Raw genomic sequence first — 11347 nt, forward strand, 5'->3', positions numbered from 1 at the left:
GCACCCGGAGAAGAAACCAAAGGGGCCTGCTCCGGGCTCTGCAGCGGTGCGTGCGTCCCCGGGGACGCTGAGTCAGAGCGGGCACGCGCAGACCCGGGAGGGGAGGGGGCGCAGACCGGAGGCGCGCGGACTGGGGAGCGGAGCGGAGGATCGTGGGGAGAGGAGGGTGCGACGAGGGGAGGGGGATGTGGGAGGGGGCCCTGAGCAGCTGACGTGGGCTGGGGTCGGTGCGGCTGGCTGTGGGAGGCGGCGGCGCGCAGCGACACTGTCCCCAGCGAGGACGAGCGAGCGCCGCGCCCGCACCTCCCCGCACTGCGCGCGCCTTGCGCCCGGTGGAGAGGCCGCCGTCGCGCAGTCGAGTCGCATCCTCTCCAGCTCTTGCTGCTCCTGGAGCCGCCATGGCCCCGACCCTCTGGCTGCGCGTCAGCCACATCCTCCGGCTCGCCTGTCTCCTGCACTTGGCCCCAGCTGTGGTGGCCGCAGGTAAGGCGCTGCGCGGGCCGGCACCCGCCCTCCCCGAGCCGCCGCGCGCCCAGGGCCTTGCCGGGAGCCTGGGCTGCGGAGCTGGCGCCGTGCGCCCTGCGTGCACCACCTCCCCTCCGCCCACCGTGAGCCCCTCTACTCTCTCCCTCCCTTCACCGTTGCCCCCAAAAGTCGCCTCGCCACTTGAGGGGGCTCCCCGCGCCCCTCGCTTTGTGCTGCCACCCATGGATGGGCCCTGCGTTGCCCTCGGAACAGTGCGCGGTAACCCGCGAATCCAGCCCGATGCTTGGGGACCTAGTAGCCGATGGAGGTGGGGGGATGGTGCGGGGAGACCGGCTATGTGCGGGGTCCGCCATCACGTCACAGCCCCCCAGGGAACGCAGCCAGGCTGCCCGCGGAGCCGCAGTTTTTGCTGTGAAACGTCTCCTTATCTGGAGAGCCTTTCACCCGATTTGTGTTGGTTTGGGGGGAGGGATGCGATTTAAAAGCCCAGCCTCCATTTCCTCTCTGGGAATATTTCCAAAATGGACCCCGGGTAGGTTCCGCGGGCCCCACCCCACGTCCCTGGTCGCTCCTCTACCATCTACAACACGCCCCCCCCGCCGCCCCCTCAAAGTCAGCACCAAATTTTCGAACTCATTTTTGCGACAAAAAAGGATTGTCCGTATTAGAGAGTTGTTGGGAACAGTTGGGACGGTTTGGGGAGGGGATGTTAAATATTACCTAACATTTTCATTCACTACCCCCGCCCCCCACCCCCACCGCAGCCCCACACACAATTTAAAAGAATGGGAGAGAGGAAGGCAATTCCGTGCAATGAAAGCCATAAAGTAAAATAAGAACTTGCATCTCAGGGATGAAATAAGGGAATTCTGTGCTTGGTCAGGATCACCTGCCTCCCCCCAGAGATTCAGATAGAAATGGGATCTCGTCTCCATTAGGTTTACGCGTCCAGAAATGATCAATGTGGCCCAAATCACACAAAAAAAGTGAATTAATTATTTGGAAGTCATGTGTGGTTCCCAGGCTGGCCTATTGTACCCATGATATGGTCAAAATAGCTGGGAATGGGGTTGGGAGAACCCACAGGGGGAAAAGAGAGGCTCGGACACCCATTCCACCCTCCTGGGGTCTGGGTCAGCCGCATGGTGTTGGTCCTACACCAGGGGTTGAAGTCAGAAGTCTGTGCCCTGGACGTCAGTGTGTTCTCCAGACTTCAGAGGTACCCAGAAGTGTTTGGGGCTGTCTACATGTGCACGGTGAAAGGCTGATGTAGCCATATTCTAGAATGTTCAGGGCTCCACACACTGTGTTGTCAGAGAAAACGTGTTGCTCCCGGGGCTTGCTGGTGGGTGTTGCTTTGTGCAGTTACCACTTGGCCTTCTGCTTTGGCCCTTTCAGCTTGAGGTCTCTCGGGACACCTCTGGCGCCCTCTTAGCCAGGCCTTGGCTGCTCTGTCACGTGGACTCTCAAACTTGCAAAGATAGATTTCGATGGGTAGGGTACCGGGACCTGAGCCTGGTTCCTTCAGCCAAGCCTTCATGGTCCATTTCAGCCTGAATGTCCTGGAGACTTCCCAGAGCCCCCAGGAAGAGGACAGCATCGCCCAGGAACTGTGAAACTTCTGCTTTAAATGCTTAATGTCGGCCCTCAGACGGAAGGGTCAAGGACCTATCGCCATGGCAGGCTCCATCCCTGGCCCCGGTCAGGGCGTGAGTGTGTGCAGGAGGCAACCAATGGATGTGTCTCTCTCACAGGATGTTTCTTTCTCTTTGACTCTCCCCTTTCCTTCCACTCTCTCTAAAAAAAAAAATAAATGAAAAATATCCTCTGGTGAGGATGAACAGCAACAACAAAATGCTTAAGAAAAAATGCCCTTGGAGGCTTTTTGTGTCTACATAGGTAGGGGTCTCCCAGGAGCTGTTCCAGGGTCTGCCACAATTTTGCTGTAGGCACAGCCCCTCGCTCCCATCCTTCCTCCCGGCTGAGTCTGCCCTCCTGATTCCATTTCCATGGCAACGGATCTGCGCCTTGGTGCTGACATGCGCTGTGACATGTGCCTGTCCCTGCAGATGCTGGATGGCCCTTAACATGCAGCCAGCCAAACGGCCCTGCCGCCTGCCGGCCTTGCTCTGGCCCACACTCCTGCCTGGGGGTGGGCAGCAGCATGAGGATGGAGGAGGGGATAGATTCTTATCTGAGCACCTCTTCTTGCGCAGTCCGGCCACCTCCCAGCCAGAGGGAGAGAGACTGGAACTCAGCCTGTTCTGCTGTTCTGCTCCCTGAGCACAGGGAGTGGTGTGATCCCAGGGGGCTCAGGGTCCCCCATTGTAAAATACACCCCGTATCTTCTTGGGGCAGCTTCTGCCACAGCATCTGGAACACCCCCCCCCCCGCCCCCCCAGGCCATGGACGAGGGGCATTTCGTTGGACATGTGCGAGTCCAAAGGAGTGGGCAGCGGTGGGCACGTCTCAGCAGCGGCTGCGGGGTTCCTCCTGCGACATGGGCGGGCGGGCAGTCTCTTCTCAGAGCTGAGATGCAAGTCCAGGAGGGTCAGGCCCAGGCCACGCACAGGCTCTGTGAGATACTAGTACGTCTGGGACACTGGGAAGAGCACGTGATTTGGAGTCAGTCAGGCCCGGGTTGGAGTCCCAGCTTGACAATGAGCTCTTGGGCGAGTCAGGTGAGCGGCCTGGGCCTCGGTTTCTCCACCGGTCAGGTAGAATAACAGAAGGCACCCAGCCCAGAGGGTGGCAGTGTTGTCGCTTGCCATGCCCCCTCCTGAAACGCGGTTTTTGTTTCTGGGCCCCCAGGCCTGTATGAACTTCACCTCGTCGCCGATAGCCCTGCCACCACGGGGGCAGAGGTGAACATCACGGCGAGCCTGGTGGCCAGCGACAACGGCAGCCTGGCCCTGCCCACCGACCCGCTCTCCTATCGCTTCCACTGGGTCCACAGCCCGCTGCTGCTCAAGGGGAAGACGGAGGAGGCGTTCAGGTCCACCATCCGCGCCGTGGGCAACCTGCCTGGGGACTTCCCCATCTCCGTGTGGGTCACCTCCGCCGACTGCCAGATGTGCCAGCCGGTGGCGAGGAGCCGCCTCGTCCTCTCCATCACAGGTGGGGACCTTTCCTGCTTGCTAATTGGCCTCCAGACTCTGGGTGCAGGGAAACATCCGGCCTGGCTGGTAAGGACAGAAATGCACACTAGCCCCCTGACTCCTCCGTGGTCCGCTGAGTTGACGAAGGATCGGCCTGGCCCACGTGGCTCCGTGGTTGAGTGTCGACCTACGAACCAGGAGGTCATGGTTCCATTCCAGTCAGGGCACATGCCCGGGTTGTGGGCTCCATCCCCAGTATAGGAGGCAGCCAATCAATGATTCTCTCTCATCATTGATGTTTCTCTCTCTCTCCCCCTCTCTCTTTGAAATCAATAAAAACATGTTAAAAACAAAACAAAAACGAAGGGTCAGAAAATGGTGGTACCCGCTGCTGGCAGGGCTGTGCTGAAACGGGCTCTTACAAGCACCTGCTGCTCCTGGGGCTGTAAATGAATACAGCCCCGTGGAGAGCAGCGGGTCAACAGAGAAACATTACTGTTCATTTTCATTCTCTCCTTCTCCCCCACCGCCTTCCCGCCTTCCAAAAGGTCCCCGCTCTCTTGGAATTCACAATCTCTTAAATAACTTATCGTCAGGAAGTAACCCTCCATTGGTGTGATGCGTTATGCACAGAGGTGTTCATTGCAGTGGTGTTCACAATAGTAGAAGATATACACAAGCTAAGTATGCAACCATGAGGGGAATGGTTAAGTATATTGACATATTTTGAGTAATGAATAATAATGACCTTTATATTGAGTTCGTAATGTCCTGAGAGAACACTCATGCTTGTAAAATTTTATTTATTTATTTATTTTAAAATATATTTTTATTGATTTCAGAGAGGAAGGAAGAGGGAGAGAGAGATAGAAACATCAATGATGAGAGAGAATCATTGATTGGCTGCCTGCAGCAACCCCCCCACTGGGGACTGAGCCAGCAACCTGGTCATGTGCCCTTGGCCGGAATCAAACCTGGAACCCTTCAGTCCCCAGGCCGACGCTCTATCCACTGAGCCAAACCAGCTAGGGCCTTATAAAATTTTTAAAAGCAACACAGCCCAGCTGGTGTGGCTCAATGGTTGAACATCGACCTAGGAACCAGGAGGTCATGGTTCAGTTTCCCGTCAGGCACATGCTGGCGTTGTGGGTTCGATCTCCAGTAGAGGGAGTGCAGGAGGCAGCTGATCAGTGATTCTCTCTCATCATTGATATTTCTCTCCCTCTCTCCCTCTCCTTTCCTCCTGAAATCAATAAAAATATGTTTTAAAAAAGCAAAACATAACCAGTTTGACCTACTGTGTTTAATACGGATATACACACGCACACACAAATACTTCGCAATTCTTCAAAAACGCCAACAATGGTTGTGTGAGAGTGATAAGAATTTTCATTCTACTTTTCAGCATTTTCCAAATGAGCACCATGAGCACACCTTACTCTTTGCTTTTGTGCTGGAGGGGAAAAAAATCAGCTCTTCAATTTTTTTTTTTTTAGAGAAGGACACAGCTTGGAGGTCCCACCCAGCCCAGCACCTTGGGTGTAGGGATGCGGTCAGTAGAGCTGCTCATTCTTTAAGGCTCCTCTAATGCCGTGAAGTATGTCCCAGAAGTCACTTTCGAAGCCTGTGCATTTCCTTCTGATTCTGGGCATCTTTTGGGCCAGAAAGTTCAAGGCCCTGTGGAAAGGGGTGCAGGCGGAAGCTATGCACGTCCCACCTGCTGTGGGTCTTCAACGCCGTCTACACGGCAGGCGCCATGACTCGGGGGACGTGTGCCTCGGTGTGCAGTGACTGGCAGGGTCCCCTCTCGACACCCCCCAGCTCTGACAGCTGGAAGGCCAGGTAGGGGGGCGACTGCTCCGCCTGCAGGCCCCTGAGGTCACTCCTGGCTCCGCCCTCCTGACACCTCCGTGGGCCCACCCTCCCTTGGTCTCTCTCTCCCCCAGAGAACATCGTGGGGAAACTCGTCATCACGCAGAACGCGTCCCTGCCCTGGCCCAGCACCTATTTCACCAAGACACTCCTTAAAACTTCCTTCCTCCTCCACGACCCAAGCAACTTCTTCAAGACCGCCTCCTTTCTCTACAGCTGGGACTTCGGGGACGGGTATGTCCTTGCCCCAAAGCCTTGGCCCCTGGTGGTGGCCCCACTGTCCCACGCAGGGGGCCCTGGACTGTCTCGCCTTCACCCACTCACTCTCTCACACTCCAAACTTTCCTTGAGCACCCGCTCGCTGACAAGCTTGGGGTGCGTGGGGACCATGGTGAGTCTCCTGGGACCTGCCTCGAGGTGCCTGCGACCTAGTAGAGGAGGTCACTGGTGCCCCAAACAGTTCTTTGAGGAAGGCCAAGGTCGGCAGGACTTTCCTCCATTTGACTTTGGAGGGACCTGTACCGGCTTCATTTCTCCATACTCCTCCTCTCCAAACAAGGCAGCTACAGGGGGCAGGTTGGGGAGTGAGCCCGGCAGCCCACAGGCACCCCAAGTTCATGCAAGGCTGGTGCTCAGGGGAGACCCCTCACCCACTGGAGTCCCCCGAACCCCTGAGCCTGTGAGTCCCATGGGGCCAGGAGGGTGGGTGGGGAGGGCTCCTGAGCCTTCGATGAACCTGGAAAGCGGCGTGTGGGCTCTGAGGTCTGATGTCCTCAGCCTAACAAACATCTGTCCGTGAGCAATGCTGAGGTTTGGAGGCGGCTGCCGTGGTGACAGGTTTGCTCGTGAGGCCTGTCACTGTACAGCCACCCTGCCTCTACGAAGTCACGTGGGTCACTTCTGTCATCTCTCTCCTCCCTGTCACCTTACAGCGCCCAGATGGTGACGGAAGACTCTACTGTCTATTATAACCGTTCGATCATGGGGACCTTCACCGTGAAGCTCAAAGTGGTGGCGGAGTGGGAACAGGCGGCGCTGGCTGCCGGGAAGGGCATCGTGCAGAAGACGGGGCACTTCTCGGGCTCGCTGAAGCTGCAGGGTGAGTCCGGGAGGTGTGTGTGTGGGGGTGCAGGTTCAGTGCTTCTTGTTCCCCGGCTTCATCGGCCTCTGGTCAAGGGCACAAGGCGCACTGGACTGCCCCAGTCTAGCGCATGGGGAGGAAACACCGAAATGCGCTCTCCCCGGCTTTGGCAAGAGGGGCGCTCACACAGCCCGGGCCCGGGAGCCCCGAGACATCTGTCCTTAGCCACCAGGTTTAACGGGGCCCTCTGCCTTTCAGAAACCCTTCGAGGCATCCAGGTCATGGGGCCCACTGAAATTCAGGCCTTCCAGGAGATGACAGTGACCTTGAACTTCCTGGGGAGGTGAGTGAACCCCAGAGTGCACTGTGTGACCTGTGGCCCTGCCGCTCTCTCCCACAGATGTCCTGAGCCTGCTCCATATCCTGAGGGGCCCCAAGTCTGGGGGCTCTTGGAGGGCCAGGGCCACCCAGCCCCTTGGCTGTGCCATGGGAGAGCTGTGGGCACAGCTCCATTCTCAGGGTGCAGGGGAGAGGGCACTGGCCTTTCGGGCTGTCTGCAGTGTGGGCATCAGGGCAAAGGCCGACGAGGGACCCCTTCATGAAAGGCCCCTGTATGTGACTCCAGCCCCCGGAAAGCAAGCCATCCTGGGTAGGATGGGTCCCAGCTCTTGGCAAGAAAGCATTAAGCTGAGAGTGTAGTAAGCGACAAGACAGGGAGAGGCCGGGGTGTTTGCCCACAAGGGTGGACAGAGCTGCAGAGGGCAGCAGCCAGGGCTCTCCTGGGGAAGACCAGTTCCCTCCCCCACGGGACAGGTCAGAGGGAGACAGGGTTGGAGGGAGAATGAGCAAAGGAGGAGGACACGCCGTGGGGCTGGAGGGGGCTTGTGAGGCCTTCAGGAGGCTGTGGGGCTTGAACCTGGAGAACGGGCTGGGAAGCCAGGGGCTTGGCAGCCTGATGCTCGTGTGTGTTTTACACGAGCCTGGGGTTGTGTGAGATGGGAATTCTCACTGGGCGTTCCTTAGACCTGCGTTTCCCAGCTCGGAGCTTGTGCTGGGCAGGCAAACGACATGAAATGCCCTCGTCCCCTTTAAACCGATCACAGGCCAACTTACCCTTTCGGATCCTCCTCAATGCCACCTTCTCCAGGAGGCTTGCCCAGCGTGCCTGCACATCACTGGGGCATTCATTCGGCCTCCGCCCGCAGTCCGCGCAGGCTGCTTGCCTCACGGCCTGGAATCCCCTCGGGGTCCCCACCTCTATCCAGTCTGGAAGGTGTGAGGCCAGTACCGCTGGGGGTTCTGTCTGGAAAGGACATGGAGTTCCTGGCCGCCTGGCCTTCCTTGGCCTTGGTCTGTGCCCACACTCTTTGCTGAGCCTTTTCTGAAACGCGGCCCACGTTTCCCTGCAGCCCCCCCCTGACCATGTGCTGGCGCATCAAGTCCGAGTGCCTCCCGCTGGAGGAACACGAGTGTCGCCCCGTGTCCGTGGCCAGCACAGTTTACAACGTGACCACCATCATCATGGACCCTGGGGACTACTGCTTCAGCATCCGGGCCGAGAATGTCATCAGCAGGACACATCAGTACCACCGGGTCCAGGTGTGGCCCTCCAGTAAGTGACACCTCCCTTCTGCTTCAGAGCCACACAGGCAGCAAGACCCAGCCACCCTGCCACCAGCCCACGCTGCTCATGCCATCAGCAGCCAGTCCCTCCAACACTAGAATCACCAATAACCCTACTGATCAACCAATACCACTGATGACTGCCCGTACCCCCTCCCACCAAACTGTACCAGCGCCACCAACAGCCAGCTCTAGCACCGTCCATTCTAGATGGTGCTTCCCTCTGACCTGTCCCCGTGGGGGTGGGGGGCCGGTCTTCCCCAGGAGAGCCCTTGGAGGGCTGGGCCTTGGCTGCTGACCTCTGCAGCTCCGTCCACCCTTGTGGGACAACGCCACCCTGACACCACCACTAGCAGTAACAACAGCCAGCTCCGCACCACCAGCCCAGCTGACCAGCACCGCAACCACATGCACTGCCGACACCTCCCAGCAATGCCCAGAACCAGCGGACAGCTCTGTAATTGCTGCTCCCTTCAGCACTGCTATTAACACCCCTCCTGCCAGGCCCATGCCACTTGGACCAAGGCCACCCCTGCCATGGCGCCCCAGCGTCTCAGCTCTCTAGCTGCCACCACCATTGTCACCAATGTCCCTTCCACGTTACCAATGCCACACATGTCCCCAACATGAACACGTCCACATGAAATGCACCACCATGATCCCCATCTCCTGTTTATCCCCATCTCCCCAGCACGTGATCTCTGTCACAACACTGTTGCCACATGCAACTTGGTTTTTGTGAAATCTTGGATTTTCCTTTTGAAGTTGCCTAGTTGGGATGCATGTACATAAGAAAAAGGCTCTGGTGGGGTTAATTTTTCTCTCCTGCTGCGGCCTCCTGAGAGTTAGCATTCAACACTGACTACCTGGGTCCATGACTTCACCCTTTCTCACTCCCAGGAATCCAGCCAGCTGTCTTTGCTTTCCCCTGTGCCACAATTATCACCATGATGCTGGCCTTTATCATGTACATGACCCTGAGGAATACTACTCAGCAGAAGGACATGGTGGAGGTGGGTGCTAAGGAGGGTGGGAGGTTGGACCTCTAGGCCCTGAGAGGATGATGATGGAGAGGTTGTATGGAGAGACATGGGGGCAAGGCCAGAGGGCTTAGAAGGGTCTGGATCCAGTGCAAGACCCTGGGGCTGGGGGAGATGTGCCCATGAGGCATCCACAGACCAGGCAAAATTGTTGATTTGGCTTCTTCCCATCTGACTTAGCTCTTGCCTGGCAGCTGTGCCCAGGAGCTAGTAAGGGAGAGGGACACTGAAAGAGGGAACCCCAGGAAGCAGAAAAGCCCAGGACACAGTGGCATGCTGTGTGGTGCCAGAAAGGTTTTTGTGCATGCTGCCAGTAGGCAGCTGAGCTCGTAAGGCCACCTAATGGGGCTCCTGGTGGGTGGGTGATTGACCCATGGGGTTTTGTTCATCATAGGTGGCTGATTTTGACTTTTCCCCCATGTCTGACAAGAACCCAGAGCCACCCACTGAGGCCAAGTGCTGCCAGATGTGCTGCGTGCCCTTCCTGCTGGAGACCCCGTCTGAGTACCTGGAGGTCGTCCGTGAGAACCACGGGCTGCTGCCACCCCTCTATAAGTCTGTCAAAACTTACACAGTGTGAGCGCTCCCCACCCAGCCTCCGCTTTAACTAACTGCCAACTCCACGCTTTCGGCAGGTGGTGCATGCTACCCAGCAGGAGGGGTTCATGTGTGCGGAGCCATCTGCCCTGGCCAGCTGTCCATCTGTACAGTCCAGCTGCTGCCACAGGCCCCCTCAGTCACCATCCCCCAGCCATCTGCCCATCTGTCAACCCAGCCACCGTTGTAAGCCCCTCTCAAGTCAGCCCCACCCCCTCACCTTTGAAAAGGCTGGGCACCTCCTCTCTTCAGGTGTGCTTGGCTGTCCCTACCTGATCCTCCCATGTTGGCATGTCTGCTGGCCACGTGTGGTTTGAGCTTTCCTCCCCCAAGCACCCCTGTCTGGGTCAGAAACCTAGGAGAAAGGTCACAAACGATTAGGGATACATCACAAAAGGTCATGCATAGAGATAAGCACATGCGTGTGCACACTCACGCACACACACACACAGGTCACACAGATATCTCGGGTGATCTTCGTATTCAATCAGTTGCTGGGATGTACCCTGAATTAGAACCAAGATGAAATCTGACCTCCACTTGGCCCCAATAGCTCCTGGGCCTGGTCCGTCCCTTTGTGAGTGGTTTCTGCAGCTACCTGGTCCCATTCGAAGGATGCCACGTCCCCTGCCTGCTTACCGAGGGCTGGGAAGGGGCAGCGCTAATACTGGGTGAGTGGGAAGTGCTTCAGAAAAGCACCTTCTTTTGCTGAGACCCTGTTCACATCCATTGAGGAAAAGGCCTTGAAACAAAAGAGAAGTCGAGCAGGTGGGGACTTAGGATCCCTGGGAGGGGAAGGTGGTGTTGCCGCCCAGATGCCCCCAGAGGGGCCTTGAGAAGGAAAAGGCAGGACTGGACACCAAGCCCAGGCCTCTCCCCTGCAGCCCGGGGGCTGGGGCCGGCAGAGAAGAGGGAGGGAGCAGGTGATGGGTCCAGAGGAGAGTCACGAGGCCCCAGCCCACCGTGCAGGGGTGCCAGGAGCAACCTGGGCCTGTTTGGCGGGGGGAGGGCAGGGCATGGGGGCCGGGCCCTGTTGCTGTAATTGTTTGCTCTCCGACTTTGCACAGAAAACACAGTCGTGCAGCTCATCCTCATGAAACACTGCCATAGTTGCTGAATAAAGCTCGTGTGCTCTGAGTATAACCACCCATGTGCTGGGAGGCCGAGCGCTTTCTTTCCACGCGTGACGTGGGAGTGGTTCTTGGCCGCGGCGGGATGTCCCTGGCGTGTTCTCTGGTGAAGTGGTCTGGAAGGAGCTGCCGTCTGGGGCCTCGGGACCGGGCCAGTGATTCTCAAACTGCTGCTCGGGCCGCATCATGATGACGGTCTGATGAGGGTCTCTCGGAGGTGGGTCCAGGCGCCCTTGGGTGACCAATGCGCAGCCAAGTCTGGTGCTCCGGGCAGATCCAGATCAGAGTGGGAATGTGCCACGCCTGGGCCCTTGTTGAAAATGCACATTCTTGGGCCCTGCCCACACCTGGTTCAGCACCTGGGAGGGGCAGCCACCTGTGTTTCCACAGCCCTCGGGGTTCCAGGGCGTCAAGTGTGAG

The 11347-nt window shown here is 57.8% G+C and overlaps 1 protein-coding gene across 4 annotated transcripts; it reads left to right on the forward strand.

The window, feature by feature from the left end:
* The first annotated feature begins 110 nt into the window (after positions 1–110).
* TMEM130 (transmembrane protein 130) lies at positions 111–10982 on the forward strand. 4 transcript variants are annotated; one of them, XR_013996041.1, is made up of 9 exons: positions 111–483; positions 3298–3603; positions 5531–5690; positions 6389–6555; positions 6796–6880; positions 7947–8149; positions 9061–9173; positions 9595–10680; positions 10755–10982. XR_013996041.1 is itself a non-coding variant. In XM_081092043.1 (8 exons), exons 1-8 carry the CDS (start codon positions 399–401, stop codon positions 9778–9780), a joined length of 1305 nt encoding a protein of 434 aa, XP_080948169.1. In that variant the 5' UTR covers positions 111–398; the 3' UTR covers positions 9781–10982. The 4 variants fall into 4 exon arrangements, 2 of the variants coding, with proteins under 2 accessions (XP_080948169.1, XP_080948170.1); XR_013996042.1 differs by having other exon boundaries at positions 9631–10680; XM_081092043.1 differs by having other exon boundaries at positions 9595–10982.
* The last annotated feature ends 365 nt before the right edge of the window (positions 10983–11347 follow it).

The sequence above is a fragment of the Myotis nattereri genome (assembly GCF_964212035.1).
Source record: "Myotis nattereri genome assembly, chromosome: 5".
NCBI classification, from domain to species: Eukaryota; Metazoa; Chordata; class Mammalia; order Chiroptera; family Vespertilionidae; genus Myotis; species Myotis nattereri.